We start from the raw sequence: 26,875 nt of genomic DNA, 5'->3' as shown, positions 1-26,875 counted from the left end.
CACGGTGCTCGCGACTACCCTTTGGAATATTGATTTAGGACTTAACAGAACAGAGAAGAGCATGCTGCTCGTTTCGTCTAAAAATTATTTTATTGAAACTTAATACATGTTCGATTAGAAATAGCAACGTCTGACTATGCGTAGTCCATCGTCACTGAACAGTGTTCCTTCTACTTACAATCACGATTACGATCTCTCCTTTTAATTATTCGCCATCTGAAATGTGTTCATAGCAATCTCGTACATTTATTCTGCAAGTTTTTATGGTCTCTCAGGGACGTGTAAAGTTTCAACCGCCAGTACGAAGTACAAAAGATGGGGGTGGAGGCTTTCTTGGAGTTGGTAGTATTTTACTGGCTGCGCGCGACGGATAAACGTGCTCGAAAATTGTTTCAAGTGAGCACAGCTTGTGCTGATGACATACCCCAGATATTAAGACACAAACAGATCCAGACGCGGATTAGAATAACTCCCCAGGCCCTCCTGTTCCTGAAATTTAAGCCTCGTTCTGAAAATGACGCTTAATGCTCCTCGACGCAGAACGTTTCCTCTATCTCCATCTACACGATTAAAAAACAAAACAACCCTCTTTGTCTCCATCTCCTGTCTCGTAACAAAAAATACATAGAAAAGAAATTCATCTTGCACCCTCCGCGTCCAATAATCGAGCACGAGCACCAAGAACCTCCCTCGACAGCGTTGTCATCGATTCTCGAGACGTTTAGAGCCCGATAGAGTTCTCGTACAACTTTCAGACGGCTCGTAGACATCTTCCAGGAGGTGTCCACGGCAGGAAGCGAGCGCGTCAGTTGCAATACGTCGATTGAAGTTAAGGAATCGAGCAACCGTGCAGTCTCCTCGTTACCACCCCCCGTTGGCGCCAGCAATCGTCGATAATTATGACAATTCGATGCCTCGTTTAACAGAAGTTACTAATCTAATCGCCAGCGAAACTAATCGGGAACGTTTGTCATATCCCTTCGTACCGCCATCGAAGCTCACCCTCGTCCCAAAAGCAAAGCCCAGAAAGAGCAACGCGACGACGCGAAATAAATTGCGGGAAAAACGTCTGGACGCATCGACGGGAACAGCGGTGTCTGAACAGCCCACGGGACAATATTGCCGCGCGCGCGTGACAATGGAAGAAGCCATTGACATTCTTGGCCTCATTGTTCCGCGGCGAAACAAGTGGCCGTGTATCTCTCTGGCGCTGTGTCTACCGCTCGAAGTTACTTAGCAAGTAGAATAGGCCCGCAGGACGGTGGGAAACAGGGGGAGCAGGTAGGCGTCTCAGGCGTGTTCCCATTGTCGACGCGGGGCCTGGAGAACAATGCTCAATGCCTGTCATCGGACGACGAGTGCAATAACAGCCGCGCGTGCGTCCGTCGTTGGTTCCGCGGTTCCATCCTGGAACGAACTGAACGCCTGCTCGAGGAAGCGACCTGTTAATCACCGATTACGCGCGTTCTTGTCTCGATGGTCGATCCAATGCAGTTCTCTGATATCTGTGCGTTTGATCGCACGACGTTACGATCGAGAATGATCGTGGTTCGTTGGAAGTTTAAGGTGTGTGGTATTGGGTTGAGTTGCTTAGATGAGAACTTGCGGTTTTGAGGAATAAGTTAGTTGATGCGATGATTGATGAAAAAGGTTGGATCATTTCTGACGAGTATCGCAAGGAGTTCACTTCGAAATAAGCTTCGAGGTACTTGGTAGACGTAAGATGATTCGACGGCGTTTTGGTTCGCCAGTAAATGCTCTTTGACCGATGCCGCGAACGTCGACTAATTACGCCAGCTTTCCAAGAAAGCTGCAGGCGTAGGAAGCTGAAGACGTGGCCCACTCGGGTGTTTTTCGCCTCGATCCATCAGCCGCAGTCGCATTCTCGACGACGTTATTCTTGCCAGGACGTGACCGGTTTCCTTGAGACCGCGAGAGGTCGCGCAAGAAACTGGAGAACGATGGCTGTAGCTCGAGGAACGCGCGACAGTGGTAAATAATCTGGCCTGTCCAATTAATTGATGCCACCCTCGCAATATCGGTGGAAACGATGGGATGATGTACGTCTTTTATCTGCGTTCCACTCTCGATCGTGTTCTTTTTTTTATTTTCGAGATCGACGGGTATTCATCGTGGCGCGGATTTGATTGGTGGATTCGTGGCATGAGAAGAATGTGTGCGATTTTTATTGCGTACAGAGTGATTAATAGCCAAAGAGATTGAGGGCTGAGGTTAGATTGCTTTCTCTTCGGAAGAGTTACAGTACTGGAAGTACGTTATTCATGTAGCAAGTATAATATTAAACTTGTACGGATCTATTTCTTTATTTTCTGAATAATAATTAGCGAATCGTTTCTGCGGAAGCGGAGGTTCCATAAATCTTTCGTTCTACCCAGTCATAAATCTTTTGTTAGCGCCAGACGATTTGCTTATTGTAACCCCATTAATCTTTCTTGTATCGTGCAATGTTTCGCCGGTTTGAAATTCGCCTATCCTCTTCACGCGCATCAGCGTTCCATTAAGCTTTCATTTGTCAGTCCTTCGTTCGTCCTGCGAGTTCTCAAATAATCGAACCTCGTTCGCCATTAGATATATTCTTCGAACGTGGCTTCTCTTAACCCGTCAGCTTTCCATTAATTATTGCTTCGATACAACTTAAACATTTTCATGTTCATTCATCAACACCAACGTCGAATCTTTAATTTCAATTCCTTGGTTAAAAATGTTCGCTTTAACGAATACCATTGCACTTTCTATCCAGCGTCTCAAAACCTTTTACCCGTCCACATAAAAAACGAGAACACAGAGCTTCACCAGCAATTGAAAGCAATCAATATCTCATCAATACCCAAACCACCCAACCGTTTCACTGAGAACTCCCCGTTCCGTGGTTCAGCCACAAATCTCCACCCTTCATAATACTTCCACTGTCCCCCAGCGATCGCAAGACGTGTCAATAAAACAATTTCGTAGGAACGTCGTCCTGTTTTAATATGCCATCACCATCAATCGTCCTCTCGATTCCACCATCAATTATAAACCGCTGGTAGCAACCATTGGACGAGGACTTCCGGTGGATCTAATGATTCTCTGCCCGGTACTTTACGGATTACCAGCTTTTCGCGATCCTCAGACAGTCTGGCGAAAGTAGAGGACGGTTTGTCAACAGCTTCAGTCATTTTTCATTATCCCCTGGCGCCTTTGCACCGTCCTCGAGCGCTGCACCGGTGGGGACTTCCGGTCAAATACGCTTAAAATCGCCGCTTTCGTTTGTCCGTCGAGCGGTTGTCGCTGTTTTTCCGGATTCTTCGTCGATATTGTCCCACAGCCTTGGGGAGATTACAAATGGCTTCGAACGTGTTTCAGACTCGCGTGGATGTTGAGAGAAGGCAGGGTTTGTTGCAAGAGTCTTGATATTTAAGGAAGCAGACATTTCTGGGGTAAAGTGTTCGTAAAAATATTTGGTTGAGGATGTTCGAGTCACTTCTAGAAGATTTTTCCAATGATAATTAAAAAAAATAGATTTTATTTCCAGCGCGTGAATCATTAATACTCCCAGCATAGAATGAAATAGTCGACGTGACGTTAATAATTTCGCGATACGATTTGCCACGTTCCATCAATATCAATCGCGCATCAATTACCTCGGAACAGAATGATCGAACCCGCCACGCACCCTGTCAAACGACAAATCGTACGTATCAGATTCATTTTTCATCAGCCGGTTCAACTAAACGTCTGTCATTCACTGGGGAACGTTTATCGGTTCAAGCAGTCGCAGTTAGCACCGTTCGAGTCCAGTCTTCATAGAGTGAACCGTGGATATTCAATCTTGTACCCCATCTTTCTCCGCTCGTGTGGCGGCTCATTTATCACATTGTCTAATTGATCATCTAATCAAGCGAAAAAGCAACCCCTATCAGCGCCGCTCATTTATCACCGCTCGCAATCTCTGGTTAATCCTCAGCCTCGCGATGTAATAACCGTGGGGGTGTTGATCATGGCTACCGTTGCGACCAACTCGACTTCAGCTGAACCGAATTTCGTGCGCGAAATAAAAAGCAAAAATTAAATCACCCCGCGTTTCGTCACGTTAAAGCAATCTTCGTCATCTCTGCAAAAATTATCCATCGACGCGCGATACTCGAGGCGTATCTTTCGTTCAACTGCGAGAAGGACCAAGAAACGCACGCGTTCAAAAATATGATCGAGACAAAAATCCACGTGTCATCGCGACGCTATCGATCGCGACGCCGACTGGCACACTTCGCGGAAAGATTAATCGCGTCCGTCTGGCGGGCATTCGAGCGCTGCTTAACGAGAGTCAAACTTTGAAGCGGAGCTTTTGCACCGTCGATTCGTCGGCCCGTGGGCCAGCGAGGGCGGAGAAGAAGATGACCGCGGTCGGGCGAGGGGTTGGCAGAGGGCGGTTTCGAGAGGCCTGCGGCGAGCAGAGATTAAATCGTACCACAGTAAAGAGCTAATCTGTCCTTCTCTCTGCCCTTTTCTCGTCTCTTCCGTTGCCCCCTGCGGCTCGTCCCGGTTCAACCCCACCCCCTTTTCAACCTCCTTCCACGACCTTCTACCACCCTTTTCGCCCGTAACCAACGCGCGGTCCTTTCGTTGTTTTCCGTTCGCCGCTTTCATCGCTCTTGTTAATCCCATGCCTCGTAGAAATTGGAATGGAAATGGGAATGGAAATGGCCAGGGTGGCTGGGCCAATCCTTTCGTTAGCGCACGCAGAATCGGCAGTTACAACGCGGATTGACGGCGCGCGAATAAGGTTGACTTTAAACACTTCTATCTCTCTATTTTTTCACTGTCAGTCTCGAAAATTGTTTCTCAACCGTTCGACGGGGAAATAGTCTTCAATCGAGGGATTTAAAGTGTCGCGGATGCAGAGAGGAAGTCCTCCAGTTTCGTGAAACTGAGTTTCGCGTACAGTAGATTTTTATTTTCCACGCGAACTGCAAAGTATTTTATTTACTACTGTTTCTCTTTTTTTGAAGAAGAAGAAGAAATATTGTATTTCTCTATGAAAGAAGTCGCAGACTTGATGGCGGTGAAGTATGAATTTCAGATATAAATGGATTCAATGGATTTTCCTTGCGCGCCCACGCGGTGATTGGATAGGAGGGCTCGTTTCAATCGATTGGTAGGGGATTGAGGGGGGTGGGTTGGTGTTTATCACGATCGAATGGATAATCGTTTCAGGGCACTTGCGGCCACGGGTGATGGGAATTACTCCTGGAATTTCTTTTTCTCTCTCTTGCCTGCGAAACTTCGAAGGAATTCAGCAATTAATCCGCTACTTACTGCTCGCTGAAAATTTCGAAGGAATTCAGTAATTAATTCGCCAGTTGAAAATTTAATAAATATCACGCTCTCGTGCAATCTCTAACATTTCGAATGAATGAAACGCGTATTACAGAATGTTTAATCTCGAAGACAAAGACATCTCGAGACGGTTAAAATGAAGGGATGAAAACGATCACGAGCTACGTGATTCGCCACGTGTGAACGAGCTTAGGTGCTCTCCGTCTTCTTTTCCCATCGACGGGTTTAATTTTACCGGTATCGCGGTATCGCTCGGCCGCTTGATGGCCTTTTAGTTCGCGGGAACAGCACTCGGGGTAATTAGTTAATACCCTTAACCCTTCCAGTTCGTTCAGTGGCAGTTTGTTAACAGGGAGAAGCTTCACGCATCGATTGCCCGCTTTAAACGCTGCAATTTTCTCCTCCACGCGATGGCTACACGGATTTTTCACCTTCTGAACTTTAATCCTCCCCTTGATCGAAGCATTTCGAGAGAAAACGTTAGAAAGATTTCAGACAAAAAAATCCTCGTCACGATTCTCTCCATCCGAGAGATCTCAGCGTCACACGAGAACAGTTACACTTTACCCGATGAAATTTCCCCTTCCAACGAGAGGGACCAAGTTCAACAACGTCTAGAACCGCTCTCTTTCTTCCTGCTCTTTTTCTTCGTTAATTAATTAAATCCCCTAGCCAGGGCCAACGATGATCCCCACCGCTCGACGTTCCACGAGTGTGGCTCGATTATATTTATCTTTCTTAATTCACATCGTCCGCGTTATCAGCGTTTCCCTCTGGTCACGGAGCGGAGGTGAAATGTCAACAGCGCGCACCGGGAAACTCGAGGATACCCGGCTGCAGATAAGAATTCAGCCCATTGTCCCCGAGTAAATGTCAGGAATTTCATTATTCCCAGTTTGCTGTCGGGAATAAGATTGTTACGGAGTTTGTTTCCAGCCCGCTCGAATTATTAAAGAATTTCTGAATTTCGCATACACGTACGTTCGAAATTTTCGCGTCTCATCCTGCGAGCGACCCTCCTCTTCTCACTTACAAAGGAAAAATTCAAATTGAAAAACAAGTTCTCCGCCCCGTCATTCCTTCCGCTTTTCACCCTGAACGAGGCACCCTTCGAGCGTTCTACATTCAATTAAATCATCACCAACCATTGCACAAAAGATAACGAATTACCACCAGTTCCATGCATTTCGTCACAGATTTACAGTATCGAAAAAAAGGCAAGGGAATTCGTCCGCATATTCTCATCCAGACGAATTCTCGTCGGTTCTTCGACGTCGTCAGCGGCTCATCCCACGGAAATATCGTTGAACCAATTTCTACCTCCTGTTTCTCTCTCTCAAGGGTTACGTTTCGCGGACCACGAGCGACGAGGCGTATCGCGAACCTCGTTGTGTTCCCCTCGTCACCGTTCCCTCTGACATTTCACTCCGTTACGGCAGCCTCGTTTCCACGAATCCACCGACCGTCTTAGGTGATTTCGCGAGACGACCGTGAGATTTGATTACGCGATCCTTCGAGTTTCGACTCACGTGCCTCGATTCCAGCTGAAAGACTCGGCTGGAGGAACTGTTCGCCCCCTTTGAGGTTGGATCCAGGGAAAAATGTCACGATTCGATGAGAAGGATTGGGGAAGCAATAGCTGGATTTTCTGGTAGCAATCGTAACTGCGTATCCTTTCCAAACTACGAAAAAGTGCGCAGTCGCAGTTTCTTTACCAGTCGATTAACATCGTACGAGTTTCTAAACGCAAGGACGTGCCAAAATAATTCCCATTATCCTTAATGCAGGTCCACGATCGGTCTGATCCATCCACACCCCCTTCGCTCGCATTGTCTCGCGTTAAACGAAAAGTTTCGAGCCCAACAAAAATCCCTCCAGCATCCTCCCCGCATGTCCAACCCCTCTGTCTACGATCAGACGAGTACAGATGGGAGAATCCGGCGGAAACGCGTTCGTACGGGACGAACAACCGTTCGCCAGGCGAACAAAAACATCGTTAGGCCGCATCGTTGGGGCGGCGACTCCCGAAAAGGGGGATTGGGGGTGGGTTTGGCCGCGGCGGACGGCGGGATTTCGCAAGCGGAGGCTCGAGACCTCGGCTGGGTTGGGCAAACTGACCCAGATTGGTGAATAGTGAATGCACCCTCTGCGCCGGCACCGGCCTCCGCTTTGCAGAAAATATCTCTCCGCTCCCATTTCTACACCCCCTGAGACTATGCGCGACGTCCCCTCCGTCCTCGGTTTCCGTCCCTCGCCAGCCCAGAGTGGACAATGCGATTTCGAAATATGAATCAGCGCGGGGGACGGCCAGCCGTGTTTACAATCGTCGCGAAGGGTGAGGATTCGAGGGGGTTCGAGGACGTCCGTGAAAGGATACGATCGAGGGTGGAAAGGGAAAAAGTTTGTGGAGTTGTTGTTTCTTTTTTTTTTTTTTTCTCCTTTTTTCCTAATTGGAGAGTGGACATTAACGTCCTCAGCGTTCGTACAGCAGTTTAATGGGTACCAATATTGTTCTTTGAAGCTTCGCGCGATACTCGAACTCTCGTCCAACTTTTTTTCGTCGTTAGCGATCAAAGCGATTTTTCCTCGTGGCTCCAGCGGTCCTGGTATCTCCCAGTTTTGATTACGAAATTCTTTTCCGGAGAAATGTGCGACACACCTGGGGGGAAGTTTGATTTTCGCGGAACAATGTTGCGAAAAATGCGGAGGAATAATTGAGAGGCGCTTTAGGGGGAGGGAATTTGTTCGTAGTTCGCGGTCGGCGCACGTAGTTCGGTGAATTGTGAGTAGTTTTAAGAGGATGATAAAGAGAGAGGGAGAGAGAGAGAGAGATCGCAAGCAATTTAAAATTCAATGAATGGAATTGAATTAGGTAAAGAGGAGGAGCTTAAAGTTCAAAGAAATGGGACTTGGAAACAATTTTACATGAGTAACTGATGGGGAACTTGACAATCTTGTTTATTAATCAGGATGAACTGTTACGGAACTGAGACTGAATTTTGTCGAAACTTTCTGTAACGCGTTTTTGTTTCGCTCATATTTTTATCACACTTTGTCCCCAATTTTCATATTCATGGAGAAAGTTCACTCTCCGTCCTTTAACTCTCGCCAAAGTTACCATTTTGCATTTCAAATAAAATTATTTATATTAAACAAAAGCTCTCAGTTAGAGTCCATGTTTCATCGTACATTTTCATTCGTTCGCGGCAGCGTCGAACAAGGAACGAGTGCCATAAAAATGATAGCAATTTCCGTTCTCCATTTGGCGTCTATATCTGAATTATTTCAGACAGGGTACCGCGTGACTTTTCGAAGCGTATCGTTGGTAGCCACGCAGAAAGTTCCTGCACTTTCAGAGAGGCAACTCGGAAGTTTATCTAGCAGAACTAATTTCAGTTAGTATGTCGAGGCAGGGCGAGAGAGAGAGAGAAGGGGAGGAAACGCGAGGTGGCGCAGCGTGCTCGATTCCCGTTTATTCAAATTACTCGCGCTGAAACACACCGTGACTGTCTATCCCATCGAAACGAATTGTTATTTTGTTAAGCTTGGTAAAGGAGAGGCGGCTCGATTATTTCGTCTCGATGGATTTCAATGCCCGCCCCCCCTCAGCCGTGCTAACGAGATTATTAACATCCAGTTCGCGCTGGAAAACGCGGACGCTCTCGCGGAAATTTCCTGCGAAAAAGAGAGGCAATTGTTCCGACGATATCGAGGAAGGTATTCGCTTATGCGATTTTCTTTCGACGCGTTCAAATCGCTGACGCTTCCCAGGCGAAATTTAACTGCATCAATATCACATTTAATTCGAGAAGAAATTTATTTGAAAGTCACAAAGGACACGAAAAGGTCCAGCTATTCAAACGAATCCATACTCTAGTCTATTACATTTATCTATTCATTCTACTTCATAGTCACCGTTCCACTTTTCCCTCATTCTCTTCTATATTCTACTCTTTCATCCTGGCTTTCCTGTCCCTGTCACTCCAGCCCCATTCAATCTTCATTTCTCTTTTACTTCACTCCACCTCTATTCTACATCCACTCTATATTTATTTCACTATATTATGTCACATTCGTAGCGATCCAAGCCCTTTGTCCCTTTATCGTTACATCATTTATCCATCCCCCTCCCACTTTAATCACATTTTATTGTACAAAGTAGACGATCACTCACGTCCCACTTTATAGTTCGTTCGATTCGAGTCCAGCCTAGTTAGACTCGCGTGGAAGACCATCCGGTTCCTCCGTGCAACGAAGCCATCATCCGTGCCGCGATCGTCGATCCGCAATTTCGGCCGTCCGCAATCTCCATAGCGTCCCCGCAGCTCGCGGAATCCCGTGTCCCAAGTTAGAATTCCATTCTTAGATTCCCCGTCGAGCACCCTAGGCTCGTGCATGCAGCATCGCATAGCATCGCGCCACCGCAATGACCACTATGCAGGGGCGCTATGCGATCTCACGAGGGCCAGGATACGCCAGCGCGCGCGTGCAATGCACCGTCGCACCCTGGCATCCCGCTTCTTGTCCGCCTGAGCGGAATTCGCTCGCGAAAATACGACTGTCTAGCCTAGCTGCTGTCTTTAACAGAAAGAAGCAGCGTTTCAAGTGTCACATTTCTGAAAACGAGTCAACGAATGACTCGAGCCTTACGTTGAGAAAGGAGACACGAATCTCGACTGTTCGCTGGTCCGTGAATGGTCTCGTTGACTGTGATAATAGTGGGCATCGCAATTAGGTGGAGGACACACGTTTCGAGCAGCTTGTCGTGGCAGCGGGTAAAGGATGGATGTGGTCGCACGGTGACCAGGAAGAACGAGGTTAGCAGATGGGATGCGGTCCAAGCGTGGCAGTGGATACGGTTCGCGTATGGTCTGACGGTGATTTTCGTGGATTTGGTTCTGTCTGCTGTTAGACGGATCAGTGGAGGGTTTTGGATTAGTTAAGGTGGAAAATATGATTGCGCGTGTCAACGATAAAATAAATTTCTCTATTCGACAATCATATCCAATACCACAGAACTATCGATCGCACGTACAATGGACTTCCGCGAAGACCTTGAGGAGGATCCAAAGCGCCGCAGGGGTGCAAGTCGTTCACTATCGGACGTCACTCGGATGACGTAGCTTTCGATTCCCGTGTAGCACTCGGAACGGTGTCAAGTGTCGTCCAAGGCGTCGATTCCTCGCTGCCAATCCCATTCTGCGTCATCCTCGAACACTTTTCATCCCCCTACCCCCTGCGAGGCGGCTGGAATAAAAGAAGACAAACCGAGATGGCTGGCGGCGTAATAAACCCAGATAGGTAATTAGCTGGCTAAGCAGTGGAGCACTCGGTCCTCGAGGATCCTCGAAGCAGAATGCGGGCTCGTAGGCGAAGAAATGAACGCGATTGGACCACGCGTCTGCCCAAGGCGGCTCCGTGACTAATCTGGATCCAGGCGAGAACGTCGCTTCGCTAGCCTTCCTTCGGGGGCTGCTGCCATACGAAGGCCACTCGTCGACCCTTCTTGACAATCGTGCCTCGTGCGCATTGGCATTCGCGTTCTGAACGATTCATGGCTGTTCGCATCGAGACGTGCTGCTGAATTTCGTATTAGCTTAGGGGTTGTCGAGTGGCATCGAGGTTCGATACTTTTGCGAGACTTCGTTGCGCTGTTAGATCGCGTTTGGATATTCTTTTAGCTACCTTTTGGGGATTATGTTGTTCGTTTAGTTCAGTTTGGTAGAAGTCGTGAATTTAGTGGACGACACAAGGTTTCTCGAACGTCTAACGGTTTAAGTTACGAGCTAACACATCGCTCGTTGGACTGATTGAATACCCGGTTCGCGTACTAACGTCGGAAGTTTTAATTGTTATCGTCGCTAGATTAACCGAGTTTCGAGAAACTTCGCAAAGAACGCGAACTGTTGCGTGATAGTGCACGAATTAGAGTCTTGGTTCTAAAATGAATTTTAAATACTACGTTTATCATGATTCAAAACACTCGACAATTTTTATGCCCTACAATCAATTACTTTACACACGATCGACGTGTTCTTATCGCTTCGCGCATATTCGTATCACGTCGCTTGGAAGAATCTCTTTGTCAGGCGGCAATTAAAACGACAAGGCTGCTCTGCGGACTCGCCAGGCAGTTCTGACAGTGTTTTCAGGTTACTCGAAAGCTATCAAAGAATAAGAACTTCTGATAGACTCCCAAATGGACCGCGTTCCCCAGTGACTTGGTAGCTTTCAAGCGAGCCGCAACTTTCGCTCGGATTACTTGCCAGCGATTCAGAAATTATTAGCAACCCCCTCGCTCCCGCCGACGTAGCGCTCGTCTTTCTCATCGAGAGCGTTACCGCGAACTTTTACATCTTCCGACGGGACGTAACGATTTCCATCGAGCGTGTCTCCTTTTTATAAATTCATTACTCGGCTTCCATAAAACTTTAACGCAAGCCGTGAAATGTTTTACGATAATGAAAGGCATAACCTGGGAGGGGAGGAACAACGGTGAACAGGAAAACACTTACTTCTCTGGTTATTACACCTTTTAGTTTAATTGCCAGCCAGGGTGTTTCGTGTGTTACCTTTAATTAAGAAATTAGCGAAATTGAGCGAACCTATTCCTCTCTCGTAGCAGCGAATTCGTCAACTCAAAATATCCGTGAGACAAATCGTTGAGATTGTACCTTGAAATTCGATGTACACTTTGAAATTTCCATAATTAGAGGCTCTCGTGTCACACAAAGATCGTCTCTGAATTATAGAAAGCTTTCTCAATTCATAACACAAACCAACCACGAAATATCTCCAGCGTAACAAGAAGCTCAGCCACGAGCGGAAATATCAACCCCTAAAATTTCCTGCGGACCTCCCACGGATTCGAAAACACGAGACAACGAGCGAGTAAATCCCCGTCGGGGATGAAACGTGGCCCACCGTGCACCGCCAGCCGGGTTTCGATTCTAATGAAGCCAACGGGGCGATGCTTCTTCATTAGAACCGGCGCTCGACGCGCCCAGTACGAATTCTCGCAGGGTGGAGGAGGAAGTACAAAGAATTTCGGCAGTCCCGAATTCCTACCCGCGGAATTCAACCCGCCTTCGTCCTGAAATTCCTCCCCGTGGCGCTTCGAAAGGATCGATCCTTCCTTCGACTTTCGACACCGTGGAATTTCTTCTTCCAATTTTTAGCAGTTTTGCGAGGGGGTTGTTTCTCGCGATGCTCTCGATGGAGCAATTCTTAAGTTTCTTCTTCGAATTCGATACAAATATTCTTTCGACTGTTGTACATTTTTGTAAATCTTCGCGAATGTGTTAATTTAGTCTCGCAGAAGATTAGTGGAAATGACAGGAAGAGTATCGTCGCACCAAGCCTCGAATTCAGAACAATTTCACGCGAGACAAGAACCTCAGCCACTTCCGCCACCGGGTTTCGCTGTCACGTTTACCTTCTCACAAGTATTTCCTCGACATAAGCCTCTTCTCGTCTAACTTGGCAACCTCAAATTAGTCGCAAACTGTTCTCCGCACGAGCGAACTTCTCGTGCACACTGCATGTAGCTTCTAGAATCGCGTGCAGCGAGAGGATTTACTTTTTACTGCTTCTTACTGATCATCAATATGCAGAAATAATATTTTACAACGAATCAGTATACACGAGTGTAACGTGTAAGGTATACATCGTATCCTCTCTCAGTCCCTTTCGAATTACACGGTTAACCCTTCCCTCGAGTAAGAGGATGCATCGAAACCAATTGTCCAATAGACGAAACTTTGCTTTCGACAGGAAGTTTCCGTCAGCCAGACCTCGCATCCGATGTATCGGTTTCCAAGAACTGTTCGAAACTAGTTTCCAGCCCGCCCTTCGGAGACCCAGAGATTTACGACGCTGCCTTCTATTTATCGTGTGAAACTGGCGAAAATTGCATCAACGACGCACCCTTGTGTTATCTCGAAACCGTGATCAACCCTTGTGCTTCGCTAAAACAAAATAATCTCACGACGAATGATAGCCACAGGGTGGATCAGGATTTGCAGCGCGACATAAAAATTCCTGAAACCAGCGTAATAATTGGAAAGCCATCGTCGAGGCGGGTGGCTCGTGATATTTCGCCACCAGTCGTGGAAAAACGAAACAAGCTCTGGTAGAAAGCGCGGCAAAAATTCCCATCTTCCCAGCGGTTCGAAAAAATATCGCTTGTAAATTACCAGCGGACGGATCGGTATATCTTGTCCCTCTGGCCGTTGGGCCGCTTGATTTACCAACCGCCTACCCTCTTTCGCACCCTCCACCCTCTGGCGCTCGTTTCCGCCGCGCATTTTTAACGATAACCTCGATGAAGCGACGTGTCCCCTCTCGTTCGTTTCGTTTCGTCGTAAATACTTGCCGACCAGATAATCGACATCCATTTATACCCTCGTTCAAAGTCTCGCTTTGAATTAAGTTCGAGGTGAGTGCAACGAACGATTGGTTATCGCGATGGTTTCATAGATGAATTAATTAGAAGAGAAACGATCGTTGAGATTAATAGTTGAATGGTAGAGGAGTTATTTTCCCAGTGAAAGACTTCTTTTTGGTTCTATGGATCTGTTTAGCGACGACAGTTTATACAATGAGGAAATTCAGTTAATCGGTTGGAAAATATTGCATTTCATTGCGTGGGGACAGTTGAGAGTAAATAGTGTGTAGTGTTACAGGCAGCTGACACACTCAATTTCGCTTAACTGATTTATGATCATTGTAAACGTCCTCTATTTCACTGCGGTTCCCATCACTGCCATTAGATGCTATCGCGCAACACCCAGCGGCTGGTATTTAAACCGATGGCGACCATTTCGAATCTGTTTGCGAACTGACGAACCGAACGTTGCCCAACTTCCAAAGTGTGAAACTATTTCCATCTTTTTCATCTCTTATTTCACTCGCCAATAGCCTCAATTCTCTCAGTAGCAATGATTTTATACTTTCTTCAAAACATTATCCTTGCCTACAAATTTATAATATTTTTTGATCGTTTTATGAAGATTCTACACTCGCAATTATTGTCAGCAATTTTCACGAAAAGAGCAGAAAGTAATAGCCACGAAAAGCCTGTCGAGATCGATCGATTCAGCGGTTTAAGTAGTATGGGTCAGCGGTTGGTCAGACGCGAGCGCGTTTCGCCAGTCGAGGTTAACTGGAGATAGCTTGAACGGTCGTGATCGTCAACGTAACTCCATCAAAGTATTCAACTAGTCGGTAGCATAACTCGAGGCCCACTGATCAATACTTCATTCGAACTTCTGGGGCAAGCGGTTCCGGACAACGACTGCTCGGGCCTCCCTCGCGAAACAGCCCGTAATTACGCCCGTACATTTCCAAGCGGAACTATCACCGGTTAACAGTTTGACACCACTGGCTATTATATCGCGTAACTTCTCTCAAACGATTCGCAACTTCTCCTTTTAAAGCTTGGCACTGAATTTATTTAGCCAACGAGAGTTACTGCTGGAACAAATTTCACAATCTCGGACGAGCTCTGAAAATTGTAAGAAAATCAGCTGTGAGGAGAAACGAATCTTCGCTGTTGTTGATTAATAAATATGTACCTTATTAATTAATAGACTTAGTTACTGGACGCTCTACTTTAATTCGCTCGCTATTCGCAAAATACTCCTCGATTTTTACATTTTCGTAACTCGTTCTAAACTCTGATCTTTACTTGGTCGCTTCTTGCTGAATGCTTCCTCTTTTGCTCCTCAGATTTACTCTGTTCTCCATGCATTCTTCAGATACTGGCGATCACGTCCACACCATCTTTATCATTCTCAGAGGATCCTGTCGCTCGGTTCCAAACACTCTTCTTTCGCACCTCGACCTCTCGAACCCAATCGCACACAGTCACTCTATTTATTTCGTTCTAAACATCCTGTCGTCCATGCATATCCGTTCGCAAACACTCTGAATCGTTCACACTTTACACTACTTCGAGATAACATCAATCTTTCTAACCATTAAATTTCTTGTAATCATTTATATACATGTAGATTAGTAAAAATTGAAACGTTAGGGTCCATCGACACGTATTGCCTTAGATACTATGAATATATCTGAACTTTCGTTTGCTACATGTAAAATGTAAAAGGCAAACGCGTAAGTGGAACGATAGATCGTTCGCAACGTTTTCATCGAACGACGTGCCCACAGGAATTATCAGAGGACGATTATGGGCCCGTGAAATCGAAATCCCCAGCCCGTTCCCGTCCGCGGTGTTTCCCAATGTCCAGTAAAGTATTTTCGTCGGTCCAGTGGCCAGCTCGATAAGAGCTAACTTTTCCAATTTCCCGCGAGTCGTCAAACCACCACTCGATCACGATGCCCTGGTACCAGTACACGTACACACGCGACTCCTTAGATCCTTTGGCCGAGCATCCTTTCGTCTGAACCGATTCGAGGATGCTCCAAGATAAATCATCTTGACTACCCTCTTCTGACTCTCTCTTAAAGGTCGTTTGAAACGTGCCACGAACTCTTCTTACTTTCTTTTTCCATCGTCAAATTTTCCACTTACGCAAATAGCGCAAGAAACGCGATCATAGTTCGAACGTGATAATTTCAAACGGATCAGAACTTGTTAATGTATCAATTCGTAGCAATTAAGAGAGTCGAGACACTCGAGGGTGATATAACTTGGTCGTTTGGTATCTTACGAATTAATCAATCGTCCCGTGCTAATCGATAGACGCCAAATACCCGCTGGTAATCACTCGCGAATCGATCCATAGTTTCTTGTTAATCGAGACAGGCTAATTACCCAAAGGTAATAAACCGTGTCCTGAAGGCTCCATAAGTATTCGCTCGTTAAAGACGAAATTACCCTGCAACGTGGCGTTGAGTCAACAGTCGTAAGTCTCGACTGAAACTTACTCCGGAAGTTCCACTTGGGATCCCCCTCGATTCGACAACTTTAATTCTGCCCTCGTCGCGAGCACTCGACTCCGCGGGAAATTAACACATTAATTGCCAGGGGACCGTGGCGCAGTCTTCTGAGTTATTTCGTTCGAGACTGCAGCCTCACGTTCCACGCGTTAAGTTCGCCAAAACTTGACGCGTCATCCTCGTCAGACGCTCCACTTCCGGTAGCCAGCTCCCTCCTCGTCGCACTGCACACGGATGGTAAGCAGTTCATTCGGTTATTCGAGTTAATTAATTTTCTCTGCTCGAGCTGCGAAAATGTTTCACACGTTCCTCAAGGTCGTCCGATTTCACGGTTTAGTCGCCATTTAATTTAGTTATTCCACGAGAGAATTACAAGTTTTTCACTGGCGGAAATTCATTTGTACGTACTCGTTCTATGCTCGAGTATTTTAAGGCTGGTTTTATTCCTCTTCGTGGGACGCGTTCACGGAAGTTCGCGAATAGCCTCGAACGTCGAGGGGTCCGCGCAGAGCGATAGAAACTTTCGAAATCCCCTTCCGTGGTTTGCATTGTTTCGCGGCTGTGTACCGCGTCCCCGCGAATGGGATAAGAAATTTCCGGTTCCCGTGTCGAACGTGTGTCGCAGTATTTCGTAACGCGTGCGGTTCGTTTCGTTCTTATTCGAGAGTTCCCTGTTTCCGCCGGGGTAGTTTCAAGTTCCTCCAACTTTCGTCGCGAGAAGAAGAGGAACAGTGGAGAACATCACTTCCTTTCCTTATATCGCTCAATTTTTCTACCATTCATCGTACGATTGATTGCAATCAACTCTATATGCTTCTTTAAAAAATGTTCACTGAAAGTCACTCTTGCAAAACTGCAATTGAAACTACTCAAATCTAATCCCCAAAGGGGATACAAGAAAAAGATTAAATAGAACTGCTCAAGTGTGCAAACGAGTATAAAAGAACTCTCTGGCGAAAGGTTTAAACAGATTCTGCTCGAACTCTTCGCGTCCAGTTTCACGGAATTCGATCCGGTTTTAATTCATTCCATCGAGTCCAGCCTCTTGCGCGGCGATTGGCTCTTAAATCCCTCGAAATCCTGGTTTATTTTCCCCTCTCGTTTTTTTTTTTTTCCCCAACGAAAAAACGATCGGGAACTCCACTCGACCGTTTCGATGCGTGGCGAATTTCGAATTGAAGTGGAAAATTCTCGCGCAACAGAATTCTTTTTCCTCCCTGTTCGTTCACGCCAGTTTGCACAGCCTCGAAAATTCCGCTGAAAGTGTCACCCTGCCTCTCGGGCGTCTCGAAGTTCAAAGCTCGACGCGGCGGCGGTGGCAGCTTGAAAAGTTCGCGGAGGCGGAGGGACGGCCTTCGACTTCAAAGCGGGAACGAGCCTCTAATTTCTACTTTCCCAAGCAATTTCCCGTGGGGACCGGCTACCTGCCCCGACGCTGAAAGGTGCGATACACTCGATTTATCGAGCCGTGCCGCGATTACACCTCGCTTTATCGCTTTGACCCTTCCTCGTTTCGCGTTTATGGTAATTAGGGGACTGTTAATTCATTGACGCGTGGACCGTTTGAACTTGTCGATTCAGAGCACAAAGTAATATCTGACATATTACTGAATAATCAAATAAATTATATAAACGTTCGAATTGTTTATGGTAATTGTCTTTTATTATTTCTGTTTGCTTTTTAACGATTTTTCTCTGTTACTGAAATATTTTGTCGTTGTTCCAGGGCTTGCACACGGTCTCAGATGTTACAAATGCGGACAGTACAACGAGGGAATCGGCAGCATCACGCCGTGCATCAACTACACTGCTCACATGCATCTGAAGGAATGTCCAGCCTCAGCTGAATGGTGCATCGTAAGTAAAAATTCCTTACTGAATGCATCGACACCCCAAATCCATCCTGAACAAAAAGATAAACGCTAGAAGATAACGAATTACCAAATAGACGGTCAAAGCGAGCGAGTAGAAAAACGACTGAATAAAACGGAAGAAAATAGCACGCGGAGGCCTGGTGCCAGCGATCGAACGGATTGCGCCCTCGAGGGCAACCGGAAGTCGGCTCGAAGAAGCTCCCCTTACAAGTGCAAGCTTGCCGTTCGTGTCGCGGCCAATCTGCTCGAATCCAACGTCCGCGCGAACGGATAAGTAGCAGACTTTGGAAGGGTGTCAAACGATCCGATGGCGCCGCGATACCAACCGTCCAAAATCGCCACCCACCCCTCGTTTTTTACCCTCTTCGATGGAATAGCAAATCTCGACGTTCGCGGTTCGTCTGGCCAGCAAGTCGAAGAAGGCGTCTCCTCAGATTCAGGTGTCGAACGATTCGATAGCGTCGCGATACCAACCGTCAAAAATCACAACCCACCCTTCGTTTCTTACCCTCTTCGATGGAATAGCAAATCTCAATGTTCGCAGTTTGTATGACCAGCAACTCGAAGGAGGCTTCCCCTCAGATTCAGTCAGGCCTCGTTCTTTATTCAGCACGCGTACCAAGGGGAGAGGGGAGGACGTTTGACGCCGCGTTACCACGACGAGGCATCGTTTCCGGGACTTTGTCGGGAATAACCGCGCACGGCACGATGCGCTGCCGTGTTTCACCGGGCATTAGCGAAGAAGCCGGGTAGTTTCCTGGAACTTTCGGCTTGTTCTCATGGAAATTATAACGGATGGGAGGAAAGGAGGGAATTAGGGGATGATAGATGGCGGAAGATTGGGAGAGGGTTGCGCGGATGATACGGTTGAATGAGACGGGAAAAGAATGGCGAACGGAAATGTAGAACCGCCTGGCGGGACGGACCCCGCTCTAATGACTATTCCCACGTGGTGCTTTATTATAAATTTGATTTAGTTGCTGGATGATGCATTGCTGGGTTAGAGTTATATCTCTAGTAGCCACTGGGGTGGTTTGATAAAATTGAGACAGAGAGAGACAGTTGATAATTGAAACGTTTGACGTTTGATGAATTGGTCGCAGAGAAATCGCATTAGACGTTAATTTTATTATTTGTACGATGAGTATTAGTAATGAGAATGTCTATAGAGTCGTATTAAGTTCTTCGTTAGTCAGGAGCGTGCATTAAGATCGTATTTAGGGTTCGTTTCCATTAGCCTGATAGCTGTCCTCGGCGATCAGCAATTTCTTTATGCCCTCGTTGTTGTATCGCTCCCGATGGCTTTATTAAACTTCCATCCGGTCGCGTATCGACCAGAGGCTCCTCTCTGTTCGCGCCCCTTAATAGCTGGAAAACAATTCGAAACGCTGCTCGAATCGGTGGATTTACGCGCGGCGAGCGGCCGCGCGGTGAAAAACAGAGCCATGTGTCTCGACTTTCATCAGTCTGAAAGGCAGGCGCCGTCGATTAGACGATAAATGAGCCTCGTCGATCTCGTTAATAACGCGGGGACATTTTTGCGAACGAGTAAGACGCTGGGTTCGATCGGTTCGGTTGTTTACGGGAGGATGTGTCAGACATTCGACTTTGCTTCTCTGCTGCGTGCGTTCTTCTCTATCGAAACGTAATTTAATTTAGTTTCTTTTAAAAAATGATAGGCGCGAGACTTGCTTTAAGGATCGATGAAACAACAAACAGAGAAATAAGCCAGCTGGGCACGAGAATTGGAGCTTGGAAGTTTATCGCGCGGCAATTAAATTTTCCAACCGCAAACTTTTTCCTTCGCGGTAGAACGGGATTAGTTGGAGACTGTGCTAGGTGAAATAAGTGGCGAAAGAGTGGACGAACTTCCAATGAACTCCGCGAAGAAGAGACTCGAGAGAGTATTGTCTGACGGGAAGTGGGCCATCGTGCAGAATCTTAGATCGCGATCGTTTAATTGCGGATAATCGTCGTTGTTTCCAAGTCGCTGCGCTGTTACGCGTTTTTGCCACGGAACTTCGCACATCGCGTATAAGTATCTCCCCTCTCGCAGACATTTGCCGTTTTTCCTACTCAACGTCTCGCGCCATTCTAGTTCCTTTCTCAGAAAAATTAATCCTGGTAGACTGTTCAATTATTGTACAAACATTTCTAGCAAGTTGCACGCGTCCGTTCTCGTTCAACAAATTTCTGGACGCTCTACGAAAATATTTGTTAATCCTCTTTACCATTCCATCGTCCGAAATGACTGTTTTCCTCTAAAAGCGGGGTTCATAAAAATGATTAGTACCTTGGACTGTTTATCTTGAGGAATTACAGAGTGCATTCAGGAGTCCATTTCGTCGAGGGTGTAATTTTCCTTTATTCCCGTTATTGCCGCGGTTATTTCTTTGCCGAGGGGGTTGCAAAGAACTGATCCGTGATAATAGGATCCCCGGCTTTTGTCCCTCCTGCGCCACGGTAATACGGCCGCTCTGAAAACTGCGAAATGCATGGAATCGCATATGAAAGCTGTTTTTAATAAAGACGCGATTTTCATTCCATTACTGCGTCTCGCATCGCGAACGAAGTGCCTCGAATTTAGAAGCGTCCCATGGAATTACGAACGATGGCCATTTTGCTTTCTCTCGTCACCAACGACAGGCTTGTTTCGACTGTACGATTACCTTCGAGAAAGTCGAGATTTCGCGTGTGTTTCGTTTGAAACAAATCCACGCGAATTTCGTGGAACGCGATTCGTATCCGCAAAATCGTCGAGTCAGGCGGTTCTCACTGGCGTGTAGCCACCCTCTGCATTACGAACGAGCCCTCTGCCCCATCCTCCGTCTGAGACATCAGCTGATAGCGTGAGAAACGGTTGATCTCGATATCCGGTCCATTTCTCGCTCCTGCGAGTTTTCTATTATTCCCTTTCGGTTTACCGAACGAGCTTTCGTCCCCTAGCCACTCCTGTGGAAGGCTAGAGGACTGCGTCCGCAGGGAGGCGAGAGGCGAGCGTCCAAAGTGAGAGAATAGGGGTGAAACGGGGATGGAGGCTCGCTCGAACGATCCCAGACTCTGTTAACCCGACAAAAGGACGAGGAAACAGTGGAGCAGGTTCGATCGCGATGTTGATTAGATCGAGCTGTCGAACGATCTCATCGAGACCACTCGCAAGCAATATTCTCTTCTACATTTTTTAACACTGAGAAACAGTTACCAAGAAGGCGATATCGGAAGAGTTTGAAGGTCGATGGTATTCTGTTTCACTATACAAAAGCTAGAGGGTGGTTCTTGTAAAATTCTTTCATTGTGACCTCATAGTCCTCCATCTTCAACAGCGTCCACAAACGTTGCTCTGTAAACTCGTATCGCCAAAGAGCAGTAGCAATCGAACGGAAATTCCTGCCAGCTCCGCGTCTCAAGCTGCCAACGCGGCTAATCGATGCATAATCGAATCTCGTAATCTGTTTATCGCGACCCGGCACAAGTGTCTCGCGGCGTAACCTCGCCAAGCGGATCCTCGTAGGAGGATCGCGCGGTCGTCCTGAATTAACAGGACCAGCTGGCTCGTATCCGCCCCTGGCGCGTGTCTATCCGCGAATACGTGGCCAATTCCCAGTCGCACTGGCCGGAAGGCTGGATCAGCGTCTCCCTAACCGCGTTATTATCGACGGGACAGCATCTATCAAGCCGCTTGCCAATGCGCCACGGTTCTGCTGCCTCGACTTGGCCTTCAAATTACTGCCATCCGACGCGCGTTTCGTGGGTGCTAATCGACGTTTCGCGACGGAATCTGCTGAGAGGATCTGTCGTGTATTTAGGCGACCAGATTTAGGCTCGTTCTCCCACGAGACTGTCTTTGTTCTCGAAGATTACTTCGCGAGAATGTTCCACGGTTAATTTGATTCGTTGCCTTTCATTTTTAACGAAATATTGTCAACACAGAATATTAAAAATATATACAAAAATTGCTTGTAGAGAAAAGAATACTTTTAGGATGATAAATTCGTGAACGTTTGCGAAGAAATAATTTTAGCAATTTATATTTGCCAGCTAAATAAATTCATAGGCGAGTCAGAACGCGAGCTAAAGAGCTTAAAAGTTTCAGAGATCGTGTACGATCGGGAAAGATCGATTGCCCGTGGAATGAAGCCACTTCCGCCTCTATGAAGCTGATCAAATTGAGATCGATCACAATTTTCTTCTACCGCTCTCTCCAGTGGCCCCAACGGTGCCCCATAAATATTCCAAACGGTCAGACTGAATTGAATCACGGGCTGGAACGATGCTGGAATCTGGCACGCTCGAAATATTTCAACAACCATCTTCGTCGTCCTCCACGATTTTTCCTTGCTTTCGAATTATTTCTATAAATGTGACCTGTGAAGATGCTCTCTCGACTTCACTATGATTCGATCAAACTCAACTGAATACGTCTCGACCCAACAAAAAGTACCAACAGACAATAAACAACGAGATGCCAAGGAACAGAGTCACGATTACCATCGAAGTAAATAAAGTTAGCCAGCCTCGATCCATCAGAGTTCAATTAAACCGATTCAACTTCCTCTCGCAGCCATTTCCGGTATTCTAAGCCCGCCACAAAGAGCAAGCGGCTCGAATCAGCCAAGAAACCGACCGTCGCAAATGAAATCTATGCCTCGTTAACGAGCATCGCGATTTTTACCGCTCGCGAGGCCACGAGGGATTGCTGAACCAAAGGATGAATCGCAGAGGGGTGGGCGAAGAAAAGGTGGAGATCGGTTTGAATGCTGGTTTAATCGACGATCATCCGCAAACAAGGGGTTACTCGCGAAAAATCCGCATCGCCGTCGATCTGAATGTATTTTAATACGTTTGTTAAAGCTATTTCAGTAACCGCCGCCCCTCTCGATCTTTTTATCGCCGTCGATGCTTTACTTGGTGAAATAATTACCCCTTTCAGAGGCGGATCCTTCGTCGCGGTTCGTTAAACCGCGATTCACCCGGCGCGAAATGCGAGCCGGCCTTTCACGGCAGAACGGATTCCGTGCGGCTCGTGATAATGGCAATAACACGATAGAGATAACGGTTTCCGCTCGGTTTCGCGATCCGCGACGAGCGCACAGCCCCTGGGGGGACTCTAAACGGTACCACGCTCGCGGAGAGGATCGCGTTTTACATTTTTCATCCCTTTTTCTACCTGTGTGATTGTTACTTGTTTGTATATTTCACTCCTCTTGCTTTCTTTTTATGTGTGTCTATTCGACTCTTGCGAATAAATCGTAATGTTGATAATTGAAGCATTAGAGGGTTGGAGGAGCGATGGTTTTTACGTTTCGCTGCTAAGAGGTTGCATTAGGTAGTTGTAAAAGGTGCTAATGATTCAATTACTGATCTAATTCGTTCGCGGAGAGGATCGCGTTTTACATTTTTCATCCCCTTTTCTACTGATGTGATTGTTACTTGTTTGTATATTTCACTCCTCTTGCTTTTTTTTATGTGTGTCTATTCTACTCTTGCGAATAAATCGTAATATTGATAATTGAAGAATTATTAAGCTAATTAATTATCAAGAGGGTTGGAGCAACGATGGTTTTAACATTTCGCTGTTAAGAGGTTGCATTAGGTGGTTGCAAAGGGTGCTGTCGATTCAATTACTAATCTACTTCGTTCGCACGGGTGCTCTCCATCTTCTCTTATTTAGACACCGCTTTCTTTTACTTTCAAACGAAATCAGAGTCGACTGTTTGTCAAGATAAGAAAAGTAAACTTTCTTAATTAATATAATTCAGTTTGAAATAAAACGCTGTAGAAGTAGTTGAAGTATTGTCGATCTGTTTCCGTTCTCGACACCATCAGACACGGTAGTAGCCCTTCCGTATCAATTCGTCGACGCGTCTCACCGTGACACTGCAAAGAACGTATCATTACACCCGCGTAGGTGACGCATCGTGGCTCATAACTCGCGCCATCTGCTCCCTAAGTGTGTACAGTCGCTTTATATTTATGGGATGGGAGGACGTAGAAACACGCTGGAAGATTGCCCACCGTGTACGAGATGCTATCTCTCCCCGGGACAGAATAATAAACGTTACCCCGCTTGTACGCATCACTCTTTTACCCCCTTTTTAATACAACTTGCGCCGCATAAAAACCTTCTAAATTATTCATCCCTTACCAACGTCGAATTCAGAACTCGTTAGTTGTTCATTCGATAAACTCATATTTTCCGTACTCTCATAATTTCATAACATCTCATTACTTAAAATAATTCAACCCCCTCCCTCAATTCATGAATTATCGACACGAATTATTCTATATATTTGTACGTCGATTTGACGAGGTAGACACATAAAACGAATCGATAGCTATTACCAACGACGGTCATCGTAAGTTACTTGGAAAGTTACTCGATTTTAGCTAGGGGTTGTAACGCTGATTCAACCTGATCTGATTCCCTTTCACGCGCGAGCCTACGCGAAGTAACCGTAGCTCGTATCCGCAGATACCAACCAGCTTTTATCAGGCTGGACAGCGTCGAAAGACACGATATAGATCGCGTAACCGAGGATCGATAGCGACGTTCGCGACGGTAACGATGAAAAGCGTTCCACGTCAGTCGCCTCCTATCCAGTTCGCCGTGGACGGCCAGAGAAAAACGGGGGTGACTTCGTGTCACGACGAAACTGAACGCCTCCCTCGACACGCTGACTAGCTTAATAACGCTAAAGCATTAGCTTGTTTAAAAACACGCTTTTCGAACTGAACTTTTTCTCTACTAAATTATAAAAACACCCTGATATTCGTTAGCTGGCGTGTTGCTAGATTTTTAATCAGTTCGTTCGTGGAGTTCGGTCGAGCGAACGAGTTGGAGGAAACGGAACTTTATACAGGAATTAAAAGTTGGCCAGCACGGAAGGAAAGGGGTTAAATGCCGTGGCTGGCTTAGTGCTCGCCTTCGAACCGGGTTTCGAGTCCTATGCACGGTTTTCTATGGTCTCCGCTCGCCATCGTTGGATATTGCGGCGACTCGTATCCCAGGGGATGATGAAAAAAAGAATCGTTTATGAAAATGGAGTTCCCAAACCCAGGGAGTTGGAGCAAAAGAAAAATGTGAAAATATTCGGATGCTTGTTACGCGATGTACCAAACTAGAGAATGGAAAGTTTCGAAGAAACGAAACTGGAAAAAAACACGGGGGTGCGAAGATGGGGGTGCAACTTGGTAACCTTGCAGAAAAATAATTCCACTGTGGATAAAGGGAATCGTGTCAGGGAAAAGAGAGGAGGGGAGAATTTAGAGAGCAAGTGTCTCGATGGTGGGAAAAATAGTGGGTAAAAATTGCTGAAGTTGCACGATGCAACGGAGGATGCCTTCGAGACGCTTGGGAGGGGGTCGCTGATATTAATGTCGAGCAGACGTTTGGTATTGGTATCCGGTGTTCATTGAAAGATTTCTGGACGGGGTAAAAACCGCGCGAGGATGGGAGAATATTACTATTTATACACGCGATGGGTGGCTCCGTTTAATCAACGTGTTCGATTGCTTTCTTGGGCGATGCAGCTGCTCTGCGGTGCCGCCGCAATCTCTGCCTATACGGGCGCTAAATCAAACTAGCTCGTTCCGACGTTCTATTTGCAATATCTGGCTATCGACGGGCGAACCGCGACGGAAATTCGTGAATTCGCGATCCCATCGATCGATCCACCGAATACGTCTTACTTTCAGTTTTACTAACGTTCCGTAGATAGCGAATTTATTAGGGAATAGCGAGTAACTCGATGGGGATGATTCATTGTTTTTTCGACCACTCTGACCTGAGTTTGTTAACCACAGTTGGTCACTCTATCCACCTAGATGATCAAAGTTTTATAGAACCTCGCTCCCGTCCCGTGTTAATATTTAAACATTACACACAACGTCTTGAAAAGGTCAACGAGAGGTCTGCATCGATATTTCAACGCCTCTCCGCGTCGCATCCCCTTTCTCTAGTCTAACAATTAATTTTTCACCGCGATTGGAAATTCTGGAGAACCTTGGAGAGCTTCGATGGAGCACCAATTTTCCACTCAACAATTTCCGTTCTTTATACGTTTCGAGTCAGCCGTTAAACCGTCTTGTTTCTCTCGCCTTTCTCCAGAGCAAACCGTGCGAGACTTGTCTGCAAATTGAAAAATATTTTAACCGGTTCGATGCAAGCTAAAGGTATTCCAGGCAATAGTCGAGGCTTGTAAAACGTTCGTGGTAACGTCGTGAAATATTTAACAGATCCGCTGGAATCTCATTGCCCGCGAGACGTTCGTTTCTCTCATTTTCCACCCCCTTACAGAGTGTCCGATCGCTCGACGCAACAATCTTTCGCTCCTGTTTTCTTCTCTCGTCCCTTTTTCTTCCCTCTCAGCTACGTGTTTACCATGTAACGTGTTTATTTTACGTAACTGGCTTTGCGTCTCGCACAGGATGGAACTTTGTTTACCCCTCACAGGTGTTCGCATTTTGCGATCGGTGGTTAACGTAGCAACGCGTTGATCGATACCACGGATAGGTCGCTACTCACGGAATTTTAGGCGTGCAGGTTAAATAGTTGGAGAGGAATTACGGATCGATGGTTGAGAGGTGAGACGAGGGTGAGGGGGGTTATAAATGGAGGTTTAATGATCGTGAGATCGTTCCTTTAAAAAGTTCCCTTTCACCTCTCGCTACAGTCCACTTCGACTGGCACTTTTTACCCTCGAATTTCTTCACGTCGATCGATTCGTTTCAGAGTTATCAAATTTTTAATCCTTTTTTGG

General features: G+C 46.5%; 1 protein-coding gene across 1 annotated transcript in view; it reads left to right on the top strand.

Annotated features, from left to right (window-relative positions):
• LOC143428406 (uncharacterized) overlaps positions 1-26,875 on the top strand; it is a 64,203-nt gene that overhangs the window by 21,171 nt on the left and 16,157 nt on the right. The window contains exon 2 of the mRNA XM_076903242.1: positions 17,969-18,099. Within this exon, the coding sequence (XP_076759357.1) occupies positions 17,969-18,099 (131 nt within the window). The remainder of the gene's footprint in view (positions 1-17,968; positions 18,100-26,875) is intronic.

The sequence above is a fragment of the Xylocopa sonorina genome, chromosome 10 (genome assembly GCF_050948175.1).
Source record: "Xylocopa sonorina isolate GNS202 chromosome 10, iyXylSono1_principal, whole genome shotgun sequence".
Taxonomy (NCBI): domain Eukaryota; kingdom Metazoa; phylum Arthropoda; class Insecta; order Hymenoptera; family Apidae; genus Xylocopa; species Xylocopa sonorina.
The sequence above is the reverse complement of the archived record's forward strand: the minus strand, read 5'-3'. Positions and strand labels throughout refer to the sequence as shown.